At 39.3% G+C, this 23,518-nt stretch overlaps 1 protein-coding gene across 1 annotated transcript in view; it reads left to right on the top strand.

Moving 5' to 3' along the window:
* LOC139730716 (26S proteasome non-ATPase regulatory subunit 11B-like) overlaps nucleotides 1-23,518 on the top strand; it is a 286,575-nt gene that overhangs the window by 229,937 nt on the left and 33,120 nt on the right. The window contains exon 9 of the mRNA XM_071641582.1: nucleotides 11,798-11,959. Coding sequence (XP_071497683.1) covers nucleotides 11,798-11,959 — 162 coding nt within the window. The remainder of the gene's footprint in view (nucleotides 1-11,797; nucleotides 11,960-23,518) is intronic.

Genomic DNA, 23,518 nt, shown 5'->3' with positions numbered 1-23,518 from the left:
ATCAAAGACTGCTTTCGCGTCTGTTCTGCTGCAGCTGTATACAGCCGTAACATTCTGAATTCCCGCCATATTAGGCACATTTCCTTTATAGGCGTTGGGTCCACAGTAATTATCGCTATTAAATCACGCTTGCCAATGCTGCACGTACTATACGTATCACAAGCAAAGGTTGATGTAGGCCTGACAGCTTCACGTTGCGTTTATATGATTGTATCATAAATATACCTCTCACTTTTGTAATACCATAGCATATAAAGAACCATTAACTTGTAGCTTAAGCTTAATGTTTTTTGTTTTTTTTTAAGTCACGCATTTACAGTTACAATCTGCATTTGGGAAGTAATTTGAGTATAGATAATTATACTGACAAATATTTGGAATTAATACTTAGGCATTCCTCATTTCGTTTTGTATTCACAAACCTTACTAAAATGAATGATTGCCTGATTACTTTCGGATAAAGGAACCACCAGAAAAGGCACCGCATTTAATTTTCTTACTAACGAAACTAAGCTAATAGCGAACGATATTTCATTGTGTGATCAACGAACCATCAGAATAATCAATTGAATTCACCCCCCCCCCCAAAAAAAAGAATAAAGCATTTCAATGTCATGCGTTGTCAAAAGTGATAAAAGGCCCGTTTTTATTTCATAGTGTGTCTCAGTACTCCTGTGTTTATTTGTAAGGATGTGCCTCTCTTTATGTTTGCGATTGATTTTCAACTATTTCTTTCTCGCAAGCTTGAAAAGAAAGAAACTAAAATTCAGGCAAGGAGACAAGTTTTCTTTCATGAGATACAGTCATTAATACATACATTTATTCCCGAAAGTTGTGAGATTGCTTATGCGCTAAAGAATTGTGTCCATTACATGTATCAGGCACTATACAAAACGGTTGAAATCTGCTGAAAGTCGAACTTCATTTATCTTTTTTAATTTCATTTCCATTTCAAGCGGGGATAGGCTAGAAATTAGTTAGTCTATACTGGCAGAAGACATTAGTTTTCCAATACATACTCCGCATTTAAACAGTCGCCATATTTTCATGGTCAGAATCAGATAATGGACACATGATATATTATAAAAATGAAAATACAAAACAACGAACACGCCATATGTACAAACATTCTGAACTTCAATGAATAATACTTACCTGTAATATTCTGCAAAATAAAACAAGCACGCCAATTAAATAATTTGATAGAATTACTAGAACACACAGCGATATCATGCATGGCAAATCAAATCAAGTTCAATTGGTGAGAAGGCTAAATGAAGTTAAAAAGTTGACTTTACGTTTCTCTTTCAATTTATGGAAACAGAATTATATTGTATATCTATTGAAGCGGATTGTCTCTGTTGCGAATGATCGCCATATATAGCATTGTTAGTCTTCTGAGCAAATCTGAATCCTTAAATCCTTTTTACTTGATAATGTAATAACCCTTATAACTTTATAAAGGACTCGCAAATTCAAAGTTTTAGACCATATACTATAAAACATTACATTGTACACGGTGTATTTCAAAAAACATTTTGAAGACGTGTGTAAGCATGTTATTAGCATCAATCTGCCTTTTATTTTCCGTACATAGAGCTCACAGAAACGTAACCAAACGTTACCGAATACAGTGGAATGCATCGTACGGCGTGGTATTGTCATTAGAAGTATATCCCATTCCTTTTTACTTTTATTTGCTTGAAGCAGTAGTCAAACCATGTGTCATTTTCGTAGCGACATCACTTTAATAGGCGTGACAGATTTATTATCACGAGCGTTCGGCCGCATGGGGAATGCTCGCGTTCCTCCTTTTGTTAGGGGACGCCCCTATTCCTCCTGCGTGCAGAATAGGGGGGCTTTATCCCTCTATTCATCAGCCTAAGGAGGGCGTTCCTTGGACGCAACAGAACGGGCTTGCTCACAAGTCGCATTCATGGCGTTCCTTTCCGCTTTAGGAACGCAAGGATTATCCCAACCACGTGCTTTCCGCACACGGCTTCACCTATGAAAAGAACAATTTGCGCCTGGCAAGTGCACAATTCACGGTGGAGGCCAGAATTCCACATCGTTCTCGCCAGTTAAAAATAAATCACGTGGCAAAAACGAGTGAGAGAAATCGAGCACTTCAGACAGTTTACAAATGATTGCGACTCCACATGCATTTTGGGAAGTGAATAGCAGTTGTCCCCCGGGGGAGTTGTCCCCCGGGGGAGTTGTCCCCCGGGGGAGTTGTCCCCCGGGGGAGTTGTCCCCCGGGGGAGTAGTCCCCGGGGCAGTTGTCCCCCGGGGCAGTTGTCCCCGGGGCAGTTGTCCCCCGGGGCAGTTGTCCCCCGGGGAGACGTCCTCCGGGGGAGTAGTCCTCCAGGGGAGACGTCCTCCGGGGGAGTAGTCCTCCGGGGGAGACGTCCTCCGGGGGAGTGGTCCTCCGGGGGAGCTGTCAGGTGGGAGTAGTCCCTGGGGGACTAGTCCTCCGGGGGAGTTGTCCTGATACGCTTTTCAACAACAACACGCTTCGGTATAGAGTTTTATGCATTTAAATGCAGTTTCTAGTTTCGTACAAAAACCGCAAGTCTTTTCTGCAACGCTCTTGCATTTTAAATACAGCGTTGCTTGTGATTTGATGGACTTGCATTTGACTTTTAGAATGCGTTTAAACGCAATTGAGTTTAAGTTTCTTACAATTTTCTAGTGTCGGATGATTATCAAACGCAAGACTTCTTTTCAGCGTTCCGTGTGATTTGATGGACTTGCATTTGATTTTTGGGGTTTCGTTTAATTTTTAATTTTGCGTACGAAGTAAAAAATAATGCTGGTCTTTTCAACAATAACTTACTTCCGTAGATGTTTAGAGATGCGTTTAAACGCAGTTTCTTATAATTTCGTACAAAAACTGCATGCCTTCTCTGCAATGCTCTTGCGTTTGAATACAACGTCGCGTGGGATTTGATGGACTTGCATTTGATTTTTAGAATCGCGTTGAAACGCAACTGAGTTTTAAAGAAGATCCCTACAATTGTCAAGTTTCGTACGATTATCAAACGCAAGTCTATCCAGCGTTCTGCGTGATCACATGGACTTGCAATTGCATTTGATTTTCAGAGCTGCGTTTAATTTTTAATTTTGCGTACGAAAAAACAAACAAAATAATGCAAGACTTTTCAACAATAATGCACCTCCGTAGATGTTAAGAGATGCTTTTAAACGCAGTTTCTAGTTTCTTACGAAAACCACAAGTCTTCCCTGCAACGCTCTTGTGTTTGAATACAGCGTTGCGCGTGATTTGATGGACTTCATTTGATTTTTAGAGTTGCATTTCAACGCAATTGAGTTTCAGGTTCGTACAACTATTTTCTAGTTTCATATGATTATCAAACGCAAGCCTTTTCAGCAACGCACTTGCGTTTATGTGCAAAGTTGCTTGTGATTTGATACACCTGCATTTAATTTTCAGTTGCATTTAATTACATGTACATGATGTAGTTGCATTTGATTAATTTTCTAAAAACGGGCCCAGGTTTCTATTAACGCTTCGGAATAATTAACATTAAAATATTCGGATAAACAGAAACACCTAGATGTGTATTTCATGTTCTGATAATGATTTTCTACTAGGACCTTTATGTGTACAAAGTTTGTGTGTTTTGAGAATAACGAGCAGGAGAAAAGGAGGAAAGTGAACTGCTTTGGGTAGGCAACTACATATAATTCTCCAATGTAAATGAATGTATGCCCTACACGGCTTGTGCCGAAAGGGTGGGTTGGGTGGTGGCGCGTCGCGTTAATGGGAACACCACCCTTCGTCTAAAGCCCCCCCTGTTTTGCCGAAAGGGTGCGTTGGGAGCGTTGGGTCACGTCACGTTGACTGGAACCCCACCCTTCGTCAAAAGCCCCCCCCTCCCCCCCCCCCCCCCCCCCCCCCCCGGTTTTGCCGAAAGGGTGCGTTGGTACTTTTTCTCATGTAATATTAAACGACGAGTTTTGAATTTATATTTAACCTTCAAACAACCATTTCAAAGAGGCTATCGTCCAGATCGGTTTACACTCTATTACCACTTGATCTACACCCAGTTGGTCTAATAGACTGTTTAATATCAGTTGGTCTAATAACCAGTTGGTCTATAGTCATCATTTTGTCCAATTACTGTTTGGTCTAATTGTTATTTGGTTTAATTACTATTTGGTCTACAGTCAATTCGTCTAATAATAGCCATTTGGTCTATTTTTCATCTAACGCCAATTCATATCATCAAATACCGATTTGGTCTATTATGAGTTGGTCTAATTCCATTTCGTCTAATCATCAAATGGTCTAAAATAAAACCAAATTTGTCCAATATATAAATTTGGTGTACACATCATTAATTTTGGTCCATTGCCCAGTTGGTCTAGCCTCTGTCTATCATCATTTAGTCTACACCCATTTAGTCTAATAACCATTGATCTTATTGTCATTTGGTCTAATAGCCAGCCTCCTGGTCTAATCGGGTACCATTTGGTCCAATCATCGTTTCGTCTATATGACCAACTGGGCTATTTTTTTTTTGGGGGGGGGGGAAGGGCCCTTTTTCTACGACTAAGGACTACCCTCTGACCCTGCATGGAGGGAGAAAACAGATGTTCATACACATGAAATAAGATTAGGGTAAAGTTTAGGGTCCCTCGCCCCTCCCCCATGGTGCCAGACCAACTGGCTGTAGACCAAGTGGTAATAGAGTGTAAACCGATCCGGACGATAGCCTCTTTGAAATGGTTGTTTGAAGTTAAATATGAATTCAAAACTCGTCTTTTAATATTACATGTCATTGAGAAAAAGTACCAACGCACCCTTTCGGCAAAACCGGGGGGGGGCTTTGGACGAAGGGTGGGGTTCCAGTCAACGCGACGCGACTCAACGCTCCCAACGCACCCTTTCGGCAAAACCGGGGGGGCTTTGGACGAAGGGTGGTGTTCCCATTAACGCGACGCGCCACCACCCAACCCACCCTTTCGGCACAAGCCGCCGTACACTAGCGAATTACCGATTAGAAATGCAGCGAATCAAATGAGAGCGGGAAAACAATTCTTTTTCAGAGAATGGCGATAAGATTTTGAGCGAAAAAAAAAAAATTATGTCGACTTAGACGAAGGAATAAACACGTATTTCAGCTCAGTTGGCACTAAAAAAATCAGGTCGACTTACGCGAATTGTCGACTTATAAATGTCGACTAAGACGAAGAAATTTTCAAGGAATAACAAAGGCAAAAATTGGGACTTTTTTATCATGTCGACTTAAGCGATGTCGACTTAAGCGAGGTTTACTGTACTATAGCTCCATAGTTTTAGCAGAGCCAGATGTGTATGTGCCTCCCAGGTTTCAGGCAGGGAGCTCTCATCAGCTAGCTCTCGCCAACTCCAGCACATGTCTCCATCAGCATGCACGTATTATACAGCACAGGGTTACTAATACTCTACATAGCCCCTGTTCACAGGCCCCATGCAATTGACACGATGTTTACGACCCATTCAGCGCGTACGCAAATTCCTTTACCCTGCGGTTTTGCCTGGCGGCAAACCTGCTTTGAAGTTCCTGGAAATTTCCACCAGCCTGTTGCCTGGCTGGCACGGCCATGGGTGTCAAGTTTCCGTCAATCTACCTAGCTATTGTGAATGCTTTTCTTATACACTTGTCACTTCATTACACACATTTTGCTTCACCTGAGAAGCTGCTTACAAGAGTGGTCTCACGATCATGTAAGGGGAATAAATACTATTTCAGATACTATTTCGGATACTTTTTTATTACGCCTCTCATCGACGCAAATTAAGGTAATCACAGCGTTACTAACGCGTAATAGTGTGATGCCTTTGGTGGTTTCATTTGTTTGCTAGTTTGTCCGTTTTTTAAGCTTCCATGAAATCAACTGTGTAAGTGTTAAGCACAAGACAAAGGGAAGACTTAATCCGGGCGTTCCCGAACGCTGGCTACATGGAGCGATGGCTTCGTGGTCAATTGGGTGCAGTGAAGTTGACGCTATTGTGTTCGAAACAAAGGCACTAAACAAAAGACTTTTAAGCTGGCGTTCCCGAACGCGGACGGCATTGGCGCATGCCAAGCTCAAGCCAAGCTAACTACTTAACAGATAAGAAGGCATGCCGGACGTGGGCGAACGCTCGTGATAATAAATTTGTCACGCCTTAGGAATTACAATGTATGAAGATAATCGTTACTCATTTATTTCGTGCTTATTATACATTGTAGCATTTACATTTTTCAACTGTTTTTGACAGTATTATGTTCCTGTATGGTTACGATTACGAATGTTGGTTGTGAATTCAAAAGACTGGTTCATTAATCGAACTGTAAAGATAATAGCTGTTTTAAAAGTAGTTCGGTACAAGTTCAAAACGCAATCGAAGTCATCGTCAAAGGGGGAACTGATAGCTCTAGAAAAGTTGTTTATTCCAGAAAAGATTGCCGTATGCACTCTTGGTAGAAAGTTTGACTTTTGCCATCTTTTGAGTATTTTGAGAAAATATATAATGAATTATTTGTTTTGATTATATCAAGAATTAGTTTGAACTATGAGAATAAAAAGGCGCAGTTATCTCAACAATGTCGTAGTTCGATTAGACATGATGAGTAAAGTGAATTCATGGCTTGTTGACTAATCCTTACTGAATTGATGATCACTTCTGTAAACCATAAGTTAAGTCTTGTAGATGATACCTCTGTAATCGTAGTCAAAATTCTTTTGAGCGATGAGACGAAAACCAACAAACAAAATGCTATGTATTGCTCGAGTTTCCAACATTTGGCGTCACCCGACCAACAATAAGTGACGAATCAAACTGAACATTATATTGTGGGATAGCAGACTGTGTTACAATTTTTAAATGTTGCGAGCAATTGTTCAAAAAAAAAAGAAAGAAAAATGAGGCAAAGTTCAAGAAATTAGAAAAAGGACGTAAATCCAGGCTATCATGTTTAATAGTCAAATTATTAAAGAGATTACAATCGGCCATGTGGATGTATATGACTGCCTTATTTACATGTCTGATTTCTGTAAACTATGTTATGTATTTAAAGGGGCTGTACAGTACTGGTTGAGATGGGGATTCATGTTTTTTACATTCCTAAGTGAGATAATGAGAAACCTCTTATGAAATATGAAAGAGCCTGTATTTTAAAGAAGGATTCAACGTTTATTTGATGAAAATTGGTTTTCAAATGGCTGAGATATCCAAAAAAGTGATATTAATAAAAGACTACAGGCCACACCTTTTATTAGGATCTCTTTGTTTCACCTTGTTTTTGGATATCTCAGCCATTTCAAAACCGATTTTCATCAAATAAACTTTTGATACCCCTTAGAATTGCATGCTCTTTGACATCTCATAGAGTGGTTTCTGAATAACTCGCAAAACGTTAAAAGCTAAATCCTCACCTCGACCAGAACTGTACACACCCTTTAAATTTAAGTTCCCTTCCCTCTTTAATAAAAGTTGTGTTGGGTTTTTGCTGAAGGCCTCTATTAGGAAACACTATAAAAAAGGACAACAAATGCCTACTCATACATGTATCAAGAGATGACCTGAAGATACATACATGAAACGCACAAATTCTGTACGTTCTGATATAATGCAACTGCTTGTTGGTTTGTTTGTTTGTTTGTTTGTTTTGAATTACCATGGTCTTTGTCGGGGGAAAGATGAAGAAAAATAGTAGAGTGTGTCACTCTCAAATCCGGATGATTGCGATAAGTGTGTATTCCCGCCCTTTCTATACAGGTAAACGATTTTAGCTTGGTATGCTATTGTAAAAGCATGGTGTCACGCAGAAGAAATGATTCCGCGATCACTTTTAACCTTTCATAAAATTCAAGTTATAAGATAGTAACGATAGTTTGTAGGAAATAAAGAAGTTAGCGTCCCTGACTGTGGTTCTGAACACAAAAGGGTACTGAAAAATTCTTTTACAAATTAGCAGACATAATGCCGATCCTCCAATACTGTTGCTCCATTACGTCACTGATTCTGCTATCAATGGCGAAGAAAGAATACTGGTTGCGTGATTATCCACCCCTTGATAGCAGGAAGTTTACCTTTCATTGTCCCCGCCGAATGAGTTCGAGCAGGGGACTATGAAACGGGCTCCGTACGTGTGTGTGTCTGTGTGTCCGTCCGTCCGTCTGTCCGTCCGTCCGTCTGTCTGTCTGTGTGTCCGTGTGTGATCAAAATGTTCAATTTGCTACTTCTCTGTCATTTACGAGCCAATTTTGATTCTGTTTGCTTTATATGATAGCACTACATGGGAGCTTTGAAACTTCTACACAGAATTTCAGTTGTGACCTTTGACCTATATTGTACATTTTGCTTGAAAATGCTACTCCTTCGCCATTTCTAACGCGATTTCGATTCCGTTTGCTTTATATGATGGCACTAGGTGAGGGCTTCAAAATTTGTACACAGAATTTTGACCTTTGACCTTATTTTTGACCTGTGTTGTACATTGGCTACAAAATGCTACTCCGCCATTTCTAACCCGATTTCGATTCTGTTTGCTTTATGTGATGGCACTAGGTGAGGGCTTCAAAACTTCTACACAGAATTTTGACCTTTGACTTCTTTGACCTTTGACCTTGATTTTTGACCTGTATTGTACATTTTGCTACAAAATGCTACTCCTTTGCCATTTCTAACCCAATTTCACTTCTGTTTGCTTTATGTGATGGCACTAGGTGAGGGCTTCAAAACTTCCACACAGAATTTTGACCTTTGACTTCTTTGACCTTTGACCTTGATTTTTTACCTATATTGTACATTGGCTGCAAAATGCTACTCCTTCGCCATTTCTAACCCGATTTCGATTCCGTTTGCTTTATGTGATGGCACCAGGTGAGGGCTTCAAAACTTTTAGACAGAATTTTGACCTTTGACCTTGATTTTTGACCTATATTGTACATTGGCTACAAAATGCTACTCCGCCGCCATTTCTAACCCGATTTCGATTCCGTTTGCTTTATGTGATGGCACTAGGTGAGGGCTTCAAAACTTCTACACAGAATTTTGACCTTTGACTTCTTTGACCTTTGACCTTGATTTTTGACCTATATTGTACATTGGCTACAAAATGCTTCTCCTTCGCCATTTCTAACCTGATTTTGATTCCGTTTGCTTTATGTGATGGCACTAGGTGAGGGCTTCAAAACTTGTACACAGAATTTTGACCTTTGACCTCTTTGACCTTTGACCTTGATTTTTTACTTACATTGTACTTTTTGCTACTAAATGCTACTTCCGGCGGGGACATATATTACGCACCGCGTAATTTCTACTTTTCCTTGTTGTTCAAGGCTTCGTTGATGCGGGGTTTACCCGGATACAAGGCGTGAACAGTGTCATCCCGAGTTCTTTCATTCAGAATTCCTCAGAATACACAATTCAATAGGCAATTAGCACTGCTACTTTGCAAAGCTGTTAGCCAAATTCTTTGCAGACTTGACCTCTCACATGTCAGCTACACGTATAATTCACGACAAACAGCTATCATTACAAACATTCTGATAAAAAAAAACAAAATGAAGAAGCACACTTTTGAGTAGCGACACAGCTTTCTGTCACTGTCTCACTACTTCTAAAAAATACACAGATGACAAGAGTCAGAATATCCTCCAAAGGGGACACGAGCTATTTGGGCATTAATAATGTTTGTCTTCCGATTTCTCTCCATGCCGTCGCGGCCCAAACCATCATAAGAAAATAGGGCAATAAGTGTTATTAACCAGGGAAATAACATTACGCATTACATACATTTGGCAAATTATCACACAAATTGTCGATTTTATCAAAAAACAAGAATAATTGACAACTTAGGCCCTACTATATCTCCAAAGATGAACTTTAAACAGCATGTCACATACAAGGGAACAAAAGTTATAATTATTTGAATGAATTCATTCATGAGGCCAATAACCGTTGTAAAAAATACACACGCGCATAGAGAGGTTTCAAGTTCGATATGTGATCATGACTAGCTCATTGATAAAGTGTCATAGATTTTGTGTGATCGTTCGTTGGAATTAATTTTTTCAGCGCCATTTGTGCGTCACATCAATCAGCACTTCATGAAATGTGGTGCATGTATCAAACGCAACTCGCTGGTCATGCAATCGATAGCCTTGGTCAGCTCACTGTTACTGCGTAATTCTAAAGCCCTCGCCGCCACCAACGCCACTGTGCGCACCATGCTTTGTTTTGTCTTCAATGGGGTCAAGAGCAGTGCTTCATTAGCATACGCCCTAGCAATGGAGGCGGAGTCTCGATCGGGCAAGAACAATAGGTGCGAAACGCAACGCAAAGGCAAGCGTTCGAAAAAAATTTAACCGAAAAAAAAATTGTCTCAGAAAAACTGCGATTTGGAACACTTGTACTTATTCTTACACGCTGAAATTTTCTGTACAAATAGATAAAACATCAAGGAATCAGAATCCGTCATAAAAATTTTTGACCCGAGTAGTGCTTCCCCTTCATTTTTGGCTCATAATGGGAAAACTCCCCGTGCGACTTATGACTCATTTTGTCGGAGTGCCACACATATTCTCAATCGTTGTGTCTATGGCAGCTTAATAATGTGTCCAAAATGTATGTCCGAATTTATGGAATTGCCCCACAGCATATTTTGAATGAAAATCATACTAAAATACTGTGGTTTCAGTTAATATCTCTCATAAAGTTGTGCAAGCTTTTTGTATGTGTTAATTATTATTGATTGATATTGATGAAGTATATTATATCATTTTGTTGCCAGGGTAACAGCATTTTTATTGAAAATCATTGAAATTGCTAATTTATTCATTTTACTCGGGATTTGAGCACTTGACTTGAGATATGCCACATGTGATTATCAGTGAGCAAAATATATGTTCATTCAATGTTGAATAATACATTGCCTTGGTAACAATCTTTTTTTCAATAAAAAGCATACAAAGTAATTGCTGGTTTAGCTAACTTCCTCAGTGTTAGATGGGGGTATTAATCACATTGAGTGATGGTTCTAGTTGTATCAAACTGAAGCATTTAAGCTACACCTCCCCCCACACACACATACACACACACACACACACACACACACACACACAAATCGCACTTTATACTATCAAACCCTGGTTCAGTTCTTTTTCATAGAAGACTGAGCTGCAGGAACAGGGGTATCCATGACCATTAGATATTTCTAGTTATATCTGTAGGTTTAAAACCTGAAATGCTGTGAGTAGATACATTAAAACCAAACTTACTGGTATTCTTTAAAACTAGGGATACAATTTAATGGAAACTTGGCTGTGGACAGATGTCATGCCTAGGCAAGGAATACAAAATTATTCAAATGACAGTGGCAGTCCCAAGGGCAAACTCCCAATGCCTAAAACTGTTTATTTTATTTCCATGATCCCAGTCAGTTTGTGTGGAGAAATCACACAACACCTCTATATAAAGCTTCCTTACTGTCAAAATATACATTGTGGTGGTAAGTGATTGTTAATGGTGGTCTTATTTGACCCCTTGAAAGGGTTATCATCTTGAGTAGGGGGTTGAATTGCTGAAATTAATATTTTCTTCATCTTGAAAAAAATTAATAAAAGTGATCAGATTTTAGTAATGATATCCTTTTACATTGATATAAACAAAGTTAATTCAATTGTATATCCCACACAAGAGCCTGGATTGTAAGGTGGCCCTTTTATCTACATCCTACTCTTTCAGTGTTTGTAATTAAAATCTACGTTTCAATCATATTTTATTTCTGTGTCACACTAGACGCTCCAGAAGTATCCAAAGGAGTTACAGGAGGACCCCATCATCAACGCCCACTTGGCATCATTGTATGACAACTTGCTGGAGCTTAACCTCTGCCGCATCATTGAGCCCTTCTCTAGGGTGCAAGTCTCACATGTAGCAGGCATCATCAAGCTTCCTTTGGTAAGGATTGTGATATATTAAAACACATTCCAGTGCATCATGGTCAGAAATGGGGACCCATCTGAACCCACTTTTTGTTTCCTCACACTTTCTTCCTTTTCTTGCTCGAGAAAACGAGGCATTTAGGGCGTGTACAGAATTTGTCATGTAAATATTGTGCGTTTTAACGATTCACATATAATAAATGCCTCTAAATTATTGAGTCCATTGTATTGAAAATGCTATTTCAACCTACCATCTCATCTCTTAGGGCTTTTGCACGTACTGGTGAAAAATGCCAAGAAAAAGACAAATTTGCTTCAGCCTATTCCCCTTGTTTGTCCTCCCTCAGACTGTCATCTTTCCATGATATGTACTATGAATCATGACAGGTGTGCCATTTTGGCAGACCATGTAAACTGTTGATTTCATTGATTGAGCAATTGTGGCAGTTCTGACAGATGGACATCAACAGTACGTCACATACTTTGCTTGGTATACACAGTATGTAATGTTCCCTAAACTTAAGGAAGGAATCTATGCCTGAGAAAGTACAATAGTATACGACCTTGCCATAAGTGTTGTGTGCTAGTATATTGTATAGTGGGTTTCAAATAAGCGTACACTGCCAAAATCCGGACAGGCGTCATCTCCACTAGACCACCGAGCTTCCACCCGACAACAAGTGTTGGTTCTAATCCTTATAGCATGCAGCGGGTACTGCATAATCATTCAAATTCATAAATTTCTTCCGTCAAGGAGTTTAGGTTCGAATCCTGCTCGAGTACGTACGCACATGTTTTTTTTTATCATGGCTACTACTAAAACACTGATCAATTCAGTGCTTATTTACATCCATGTCAGGCAATTTGTCAATCAGTTGAAATAAAAGCACCTCGACAGAAGAATTTCATGAATTTGAATAAGATACTCATTACTGAGTATTCTGGTCCATGATGTCCCCCAGCACCTCATGGACGTCTTTAACTGTGCCTCCATAGATCAGCTTAGCAGGCAGCCTTTCAAACATCTCTGAACTCCTGTATTTCCTGACACTATCTGAAAGATGCAGTTTCACATGAAGCTCCACTCTGTTTTGCAGCCCTCTGTGCATCATGCCCATGCAATCCCCAGGGCTCGTACGCGTCAGGGAATTTCTGGAAAGTCAGGGAATTTAAAAATACTTTTTCCAGAAGCAAAAAGTCAGGGAAATTCAGGGAATCCATCTATTTCTTCTGGAAAGCCAGGGAAAATCATTTTTCAACTGAAGATATTTGTTAAAATGGTACAGTTGAACCTCTCTTATCCGGCCTCCCTTTATCCGGATCTCTCTATTATACGGACGCAATCTCGCCGTGATTTTTTTAAAAATAATTACGGGAGGAAAGGGGGATTCCCAACTCCTTGAGAACTCCTACACAAACACACATGAATTACATGTTACTTCCAACATGATTTACATACATTACATCAAATTTCCTTCCAAATTGCTTACCTTCAGACATTTTAACATCCCCAAACATCCCCAAATCAGCGCAAGAACATGGACAGATTATGCGCTCGAGTCCTCTCATATCGCATTGCCACATATAGGTCCATACACAGCCGTCGATATGACTAGATAGACATGCATTGTTTCGAGTCATTGGCTGAGCAAAGAATGATATTGAACACTCAAAATTGTTCACACACAGTACACACCCAAAGAAAGAGAGGGAGACCATCTAACAATGGCGACCTACAGTCGACTTTGCCGAGCCGTGATGATCGAATTTTGAAGTGTAGTTTCGTAGACTCGTACTGTTTATTTTCAAGATCTGCTTGATACATTTCTTAATAATTATTTAGGTAAATCATCCCAAGAATTTATTAAAGAAAGTGATTTCATTCTTGCAAACACGAACCTCTATTTTGGGGTCTGTTACTGAGTGTAACAATGAAAAGGTTGCAGTATACACATTAATACATGTGGTACTACAATGGGCTACATCAGTACATGTGTATGTATATGTACATGTATAAAGCATTGAGTCTCCCATATCCGGCCAAATCCCTTATCCGGATGAGCCCCGGTCCCGACTTGTCCGGATACGAGAGGTTCAACTGTATTTGATTTCTCTTATCAACAAAGGAAAAATAGTTTGTCAAATTTGTGGTTTCTCGTATTAAGACCATTTTCGTAATAAACTCCACGCAGATATTGTGTCTATTGCGTCCTTCATGTGCATGTGCACGTGTACTTGTGTGTATGACTATCGACTTGCAGTGGTGTAAGGTGCCGTGGTGCCTTTGTGTACACATACACGTATGTGTGACATGAGCGCTGCTGGTGATGTGATTGGCATTAATTGCGTGCATGATCGAAGCGTCAGTCATCTTATAACACGAATGTATGATTACTTTTGGATCGAGATAGTGCTTTGATTTTGATATAGAATTTGAATTAAAGCATTTTACCTCAGAATATTGACATTGACAACACAATCATTTCAATGTAAATGATTTTGCATCATATGCCCCTCATGTGTTCTTGAACCTCTCAAGAAATCGTGTCTGCTTAGCTTACTCGACGGACGATATCGCAACCTAGTGGTTGCTTATTTCCAAAGGCGCAATTATCGCAAGTCTGCGTTTAGGCTGCGCATGCGAGCTCTAGCTAGCTAGTGCTACTTCGCTGCAGTGCGACCGGCCTATGGTTGTTTTCCGCAAGTCTGCCTTTTTGTAGGTACATGTACGTACAGTGAAACCCTGTTATAACGAGATCCATGGGACCGGCGATATTACCTCGTTATAACCGGTACCTCATTATAATCGTACGCATCAAAAACAAAGAAAAACATAAGCACGACGTCATATACCCATCAATGAAAGTTAAGAACATCCTTTGCGTTGTTATTACACAACTATGGATCATTATTGTTGAGAGAATAAAGGGAAATCATTGTGAATTAGACGAAAAAGTACGTAGGGGTTGAAATGAGCTAATTCTTTATTTTTCTTCCAAAAATCTCTTCGCATAATATTTGCACATTATGTTCTTGAGAAGTATAGGCCTATATTATTTTCGTGATTCTTTCTACACCTATCTCTTCCTCTTGTGTTGAACCATTTTGAAAGAATTTTTTTTTTCGTTTGTGAAATACAGTGTAAAATGATAATGCACAAAATCAGATTGTATAAAATGAGTTTGTTAAGTTTTTAACACCAGCGCAAATAGAGTAGCATACATGCGTTCTTTACCGTAACTTGCGAGGTATTTTACACTGTTGGTGCTCAGTGGGAATTCGATGATTTCATGAATCATTTCAGCTGTAATTTTATACAATGTATGATCGTTGCGCCCAAAGGGATTAAAAAGGCGTTCTTTATTTTCTTCCGAAAATCTCTTCGCCTTTTTGTACATCCGTTCTTGAACTGTTAGATGTGTTTGTTTCTCTTTCTGAACACCGATTAAGTATAAGAGGTTAACATGCGTTATTCAACTGCATGTATTTTTACGCTACTGTCACCCGGCGAGATCGCGATGATTTCATAAATTATTTCGGCTTTAATCATACACACTCGTATTTAACTTATCATTTGTTAAATGATAATGGACAAATCCAGATCTATTCAAACTAATAAATGCGTTTGTTTCTTTTTCTGATTTAGGTTAACATGTGTTATTCAATTTTTTTTTACGCTACTGTCACCTGGCGAGATCGCGATGATTTCAGAGTAACATACATGCGTTGTTTACCGTTAACTTGCGAGGTTTTTTACACTGTTGGTGCCCAGCGGGAATTCGATGATTTCATGAATCATTTCGGCTGTAATTCTATACAATGTATGATCGTTGCGCCCGACGGGATTAAAAATGCGTTCTTTATTTTCTTCCGAAAATCTCTTCGCGTTTTGTACATCCATTCTTGAACTGTTAGATGCATTTGTTTCTTTTTCTGAACACCGATTAAGTGTAATAGGTTAACATGTGCTATTCAACTATTTTTACGCTACTGTCACCCGACGAGATTGCAATGATTTCATTAATTATTTCGGCTTTAATCATCCACACTCATATTTGCTAACCAGCAAAAGAACTGGAAGTCGGAACTAAAAATGTAAAGGATATAATGATTAGTTGCACACACATTCCAATTGTCCATTTTTGGCCACAAGTGTCGCTACATGAAAAGTTTTTGAATGCGTTTTTTTTCTCGTTGTGCTGTGGTCTGACCTAATATCACGCATGCATATCTCGTGAAAAGGAAAATCGAATGATTATGTTCAATAATTTAGTAGGAACATCAGAAGGCATTCCTGTGTTTTATCGCGTTTAGAAGAAAACATGGAAGAAAACATAGTTCCGTCCAAAGAGGGCAACATACACAATTTTGCATAATTCTTGTTAACAGGTTATCAAAATTTGCTCAGCATTTTACTGTTGGGTTTCTAAAATTGTTTTCCACTCACCTAATCCATATTGTTGTGTGGGGAAAATTCCCCTTTAAGGAGCTGCTTTCAGAACAAAGCATAAGTGTGTACGTATAACCGAGTATACACACTTGTTTTGTGTTTTGCTTCCTAGTATTATGATGATGTATTTTTACACACTTTAGAATAAGATGTGTACATCGTGTAAAATGGTCATGGAAATTTACATTTTCTGCTCTGGAAAGTCATGGAAAGTCTGGGAATTTTGAAAATGTGGAAGTGTATGAACCCTGAATCTCACACAGGACCTTCCAGCTGAGGCTGGAGCTCATAACATTAAGTCTCATTCCACCACCACCACCCATGTTTTCTAGTAGCGTTTGCTAGGATCTGTGCTCTTTTGCTATATAGAGTCTCGGGTAAGAATTTATCATACTGCAGATTAGTGGGATCAGTATTCACCATCTTATCTTGCTAGTATACAGATATTGACGTACCAGAGGTGGAATATAACAATTGAGATCCTTGCAGGAAGATATATTTTTGGTGAAGATTGTTATATTTTTCCGAAGCACATAGCGCTGAGGAAAAATATAGTATTCTGAGACAAAAATATAACTTCCCAAGGGAAATGAAATGTTATATTCCAGCAAAGGAAAAGAAGTCAATATCTGTTATGTTATACGTATGACCTACAGTACAAGAAATGAACTGCTGTATATAAAGCAAAATGACTTCTACTTTTTCAACCCCACTCCACACAGTCAAATTCATGAAAGCGCATGAGAACATCGTGCTAGTGGTATTCAATCAAGCCATACCTAGATCTAACTACGATGGCTTTCAGGTTCTTCCTTGGAGGGGAGCACGGCAGATGCAATATCATCGCCTGTATTCACATTCCTAGAACACTCGCTATTCAGTTGTACGTTGGGCCTAGTTTCGTAGCAGTAGAGCTAGATTTTGTATTGACAGTTGTAAAAATTGTAGAAGACTAGATCTACAACTGCTGCTTTTGGTCTAAAGCAAGCTTGTTGAGATAACATTTGTTTGTGGTGATGTATGATGATGTGAACTTTCTGACAATGTAGGGCCTAATCTCTTCTTTCTGCGGTCACTGATACAAGAGCTGCAGACTACGGACCTGGCCCTGGTCCAGGTCTTGGGCTAGTAGCATGAATAGAACTATTAGTAGCAGTATCTCTAAGAAACTTGCTCAGTTCAGGTGCTGGTAATGTAATGGGAAACTCTTTGGCTTCCCTGTCACGACTGTCTAGCATTAATGCAGCTGTCATTTGTATGACGCACCTCTTGACCCCTGGGAAAGGTGCGTCATGGTCGCGTCAAGTACCACCAATTTGATGACGCGTGGTACCGTCATGGGAGCAAAATGTCTGTCACAATACTGACCCATATGTGCGTCATAGTCGGTCATTTAACCAGAGTGTGTCAAAAGGTTTGTTAATAGGACCGTCATGTAATTTTGCGAGGCTTCTTGCATGGTATCCCTCCGTAACAGAATAAAACAAACTCACGATCGCGAGCCGGCCGAATTCACCGGCTCCTGAAAACGCGAAAATGACACAATTTTCATTCAGTTTTATTATATCATACTGATATTCACTTCATTCTCGTATGTCTTCTTTTTCTATCTGATGTCAGACTGAAGGTCTTTTCAGAAAGTTTGAGCACAAATTTGCTCCAAAACCACACTACCAAACACGATTTGTGATTAAAATCATCACATACACTTCGCGGCATCGCGAAGCTCGCTATCCTTCAATCGCTCTCACTGTAGTGTAGCATCGACCGTCGACCGTGGAATCTGCGGCAAAACCACGTGCGTGATGTGGACCATGTGGTACATGTATACAGTACAGGCGTACATATGTATACGTATACAGAAGACGAGGCGTGGCAGAGGCCAGGCCGCAATTATTTTTTCCGTAACCTTAACCTGCCGATCGACACATACAAACGATTATGGAACTACTGAGAGTCTATTAAAACCTATATTAACTTAAGATAGTAAATTCTATTTAAACACTAGCCATATAAACCATGTACCTAACTTAGGGTTTAATAAGGTTCTTGTTTAAATAGGCAGGGGCTTCAATCAAGCTGTTTTCGAATCGGGGAAGGGTTACGGAAAAAATTACTGTGGCCAGGCCGTAGTTTCGCGAAACTAGATAGTTCAAGGACATGCCATAGCAATGTGTATATCAAAACACGCGTTTCTATGGGATGTCCATGAACTAGGGAACAGTTTTGAGAAATTCGAAGTCATTCGAAGTTGAAGTGGTTTTTTCCTACGCATTTTTATTTTTGTTGTTGTTCATATCTCAAAAATTAGATTTCTTAATTTGTTCAACTAGTATTTGGGAATCTTGTAATATATTTAAAATGTTGATAGAAATTTCTGAATATATTCAGAAAGTACGCCTAGGTGCCTAGACCTACTGTTTGGATATTTAAATATTTACAATTACCTTGTATCTTTATTAAAATACTTTATGTATTTTATTTCTCATATGTTTTGCATTTTCTTAATATAAATATTCTTTGATATTAATACTTTGTATTCATATTATATTTCATTGCTATTTTTCGTATGCATTTTTGTTCATATCTCAAAAATTCGATTTCTTATTGCCAACTAGTCAGGGGCATATAGATAGCAGGGGGGATGGGGGAATGCATCCCCCAGAATTTCAGCTGGGGGGATGGTGTGTACATTCAACCCCCCCCCCCCCCCCCCCCGATCGAAAGATCGAACAAAAACTATATTAAATAGTAATATTGCATGCCAGTTCAAAAATCAAACAATAGTATTTAAATGATTATCAAATTATTATAAAAGTTACAATATGACCGAGTTTACATATATGTATACTATATATATATATATATATATATATATATAGTATAGATATAGATATATATACGACCCAGTTATAGGGAAATCACCCCCCCCCCCCCCCCCCCCCGGGGTTAAGGACCTGTCTACGCCACTGCAACTAATATTAATTTATCTTGTATTTATAGATAAATGTTGATACAAATTTCTGAATAATATTCAGAAAGTAGGCCTACTGTTTGGACATTGAAATATTTTACAATTACCTTGTATCTTTAATATTCTTAATACTTTATGCATTTTATTTCCCATGTTTTGCATTTTATTCTTTGATATTATTTTGTATTCATATACGTATATTCTATTTAATTGCTTTTTTTAATATGCATACACGCGGCCCCCATTGTAATTCAGCCACGTATCTAAGATGGGCTTTTTACCGTGCTTAAATAGATATGAATAAATACGAATGAAATCAAATTTCAATCTTTAATCCACGCCTACAGGCAACAGAAACAAACAAAAGTAAAACAAACAAGCACACATCAACAAACAAACAAACAAAAAAATGCAAACTTACACGCCGTGAAACGAGCCATATAGTCTAGGCTAGGGTGCAAAACGAAAACTAGCCGTCGGGAAGTGCGCCATACCCTAGGTTTAATAATATATAGCGCTCGCATGAAAAACGAAAACTAGCCGTCGGGAAGCGCGCCAGGCTACAGCGCTCGCGTACAAAAACGAAAACTAGCCCACTGCACTGGGACATGATCATTCAGAGCTCTGCAGCATTCCAGTCTGGTACGTACCGTGAATAACATGTGCGTCAAGGGTCAGTCATTTTCACGAAGAGGTGCGTCACCATTTTGCATGGTCAAAGGGAACGCAAACCCAAAGAGCAATGTGGATTGAGTGAAAGCAGTAACATTAGTAGAAACACATCAGTGAAAGTTTGAGGAAATCGGGCAATCGATGCAAAAGTTATGAATTTTTAAAGTTTTGGTGTTGGAACTGCTGGGTAAGGAGACTACTAGAGGTTATGACGTATGAGTGGACTACAATATAAAGAAAATATAAAGGGAGTTCAATAAAAATTCATTTTTCATAAATATTACACATTCCATCAACTTGATACTGACATATGTTAGGGGTAGCACTTATTCCCACTGCTTTCTGAAAGCGGTTAGTCAAGCATTCTTTCATTTTGCTAGAAAAGTGAATTTTTGTGGAATTCCTTTTATATTTTTTTTATATTATTGTCCACGTCATACGTCATAACTTCTAGTAGTCTCCTCATCCAGCGGTTCCAACGCCAAAACTTTAAAAATTCCTAACTTTTGCATTGATTGTCCGATTTTCCTCAAACATTCACTGATGTGTTCTACTAATGTTAATGCTTTTACTCAATCCACATTGCTCTATGGGTTTGCGTTCCCGCACTCTTCAGACCCCCATATCATTGTTGGCACTGAGTCTTGGTTAAACCCAAGCATAAAGAATAGTGAGTGTTTTCCGGAGAATTATACAGTGTACAGGAAAGACAGAGAGAGGGGAAAAGCAGGAGGAGTATTTATAGCAGTAAGGAATGATCTCATCTCCACTCATTTAATCTCTTTGGATGTAGATTGTGAACTGATATGGATTTCACTGCAGATGGTGAACTCCAAACAAATCCACATTGGGTGTTTTTATCGCCCACCGAGTAAGGGTTCAGACCCTATCAAGAAACTCAGGGAATCCTTGTCTAGGATAGATTTCAGTAAAAACCCTATAGTATGGGTAGGAGGTGACTTTAATGTCCCAGACATTGATTGGTCCAATCTGTGTAGAAAGCCTGAACACCACTGCGTGTACCCCCAGGAACTGACCACAGAGCTTCTCGATTTAATCCACGATTTCTCACTCACTCAATTGGCTTACGAACCCAATCACAACCAGAAGACGAGATCAGGCAATGTTAGAAATATCTTGGACCTACTTCTCGTAACAAACCCTGGCTGTTTTGCACCAATTGTGACAAAAGCAGGAATATCTGATCATTTCAATATGATAGCAGAAATTTCTTTACGCCCAGTTTCTCCATAAAGCAAAACGTAGAAAGATTTATTTATGGGATAAAGCAGATACATTTAATCTCAGAAAGGATATGGAAAATTTCTTTCAAGTTTTCCAGGCCAACTATGCACATAAGACAGTGGAGGAGAACTGGAACGCATTTAAGGAAGCTATTTATAGCAGTGTTGATTCAAATGTTCCTTCAAGGTATAAGAGTACTCGATTTAAATCTTCCTTGGATAAACGGAACCCTCAAGCGATTGATTAGAAGAAAAATAGGGCGTTTTATAGTGCCAAAACAGATGGGATCCCATCGGAACTGGTGCCGTTATAGGCAGCTTCGGTAAGCAAGTCCAAAAAGAACTTCGAAAAGCTGAAACAACATTTTTTAGGAACAACAGTTTTTTGACGTCACTCACTTCTAACCCCAAGAAATTTTGGTCTTTTATTAAGCAAAAGAGGCGTGATACAAATGGTATATCGGCTTTTATGACTCCAAGGGAAAACTAGCCGATACAGCTCGTGAAAAAGCTGAAGTCCTTAAGTGATCAATATCAATCAGTTTTCACTAAAGAAGATTTGATTAATATTCCTCATATGGGACAGAGACAAATCCCAACAATATCAGATTTGATTATTTCTACAGAAGGTATTATGAAACTTCTTAAGAACTTAGATGTGAATAAAGCTTCTGGCCCAGACGGCATTTCTCCCAAATTTCTCAAGTTATGTGCTGCACAAGTAGCACCTATATTGCAAGTCATATTTACGCAAAGTCTTCGGACTGGCACGCTACCCCCGAGATTGGAGACAAGCTAATATAAATGCTCTGTATAAGAATGGGTAGTAGATCCGACCCAGCCAACTACAGGGCCGGTATCCCTCACATCCACCTGCTGCAAAGTCTTAGAACATATCATTTATCGCCACATTATGAGCCATCTGGAGGATAACAATATCCTCAGTAACACACAACATGGATTCAGATCCAGACGGTCGTGTGAGTCCCAACTGATTACAACAATTCATCATATTTTCTCCTCTGTCGAAACCATTAAGCAAGTTGACGCTGTTGTGTTAGACTTTGCAAAAGCGTTTGATACTGTACCACATCAGAGGCTCCTTCATCGCCTCAAGTATCTTGGAATCCAGGGCTCATTACTTTCATGGATTTCACAATTTCTCACAGAAAGGGAACAAACAGTTGTAGTCCAAGGGTCATCCTCAAGACCCGTTCATGTTTCTTCAGGAGTCCCCAAGGCACTGTTCTGGGCCCATTGCTTTTCTTATCATATATTAATAATCTCCCTGATCAAGTTTCATCCAACGTCTGCCTATTCGCAGACGATTGTGTAGTTTTACCGTCCCATTAAGACACATAAAGATTGTGTCATACTTCAACAAGATCTACGTACCTTTAAGAGGCTTGGGAAAAAAATGGCAAATGAAATACAAGCTGGACAAATGCAACGTTATGCGCTTCACAAGGAAGTCTCGTCCCATTCATCACACGTACACCTTAGCCGGTCACCAGATAGAAACAGTGTCCAGTCACAAATACCTAGGAGTTGTCTTATCAGACAATTTAAAATGGAATAGACATATTGATATAACTACAGCCAGAGCAAGCAGCATGATTGGCTTTCTCCGTCGTAATCTACATATTGCACCGAGAAATGTTAAATTACAAGCATACAAGAGCCTAGTGCATCCCCACTTGGAGTATTGCTGTACAGTATGGGACCCCTTCACTCAACGTAACATCTCCAAGATTCAAGCAGTACAAAATAGAGCAGCCAGATTCATCTGTAATGATTACAAGTGGCAAGGTATGACAACCCGAAGTTATCATCCGGATAATTACTCTACTTTATACGGTTCCTCAACTGCTCTCGCCAACTCCTTCTTCCATAGAACAGCGAAGGATTGGAATAATCTGCCGAGTAACATAAAGCAGATTCATAAATTTGACACATTCAAAGAAGCGCTCCAGCGTCACCTCCGTTGTGATTAGCTGCACATCACACCACAGTGCTGAGTGATACTCTATCCAGAGTTTTTCAGCGTATTCATCCAGATCCAGATCCAGATCCCTTTAATGTGTCAATGTCTCATAGAGGTGTGTCACTTTTTGTGACGGAGGGTACGTTATGGTACCTAAATGGTATGACGCACATTGGTACTTTGACGCACCTATCCCGGGGGTCAAGAGGTGTGTCATACAAATGACAGCTGCATAACTGGAGTAGTAGGCT

This window comes from Diadema antillarum, unplaced genomic scaffold (assembly GCF_040938485.1).
Source record: "Diadema antillarum isolate AM-2024a unplaced genomic scaffold, OU_Dant_1.0 seq00000329_RagTag, whole genome shotgun sequence".
Classification (NCBI taxonomy): Eukaryota; Metazoa; Echinodermata; class Echinoidea; order Diadematoida; family Diadematidae; genus Diadema; species Diadema antillarum.
Note: the sequence above shows the minus strand (reverse complement) of the source record. Positions and strands in the feature narration are given on the sequence as shown.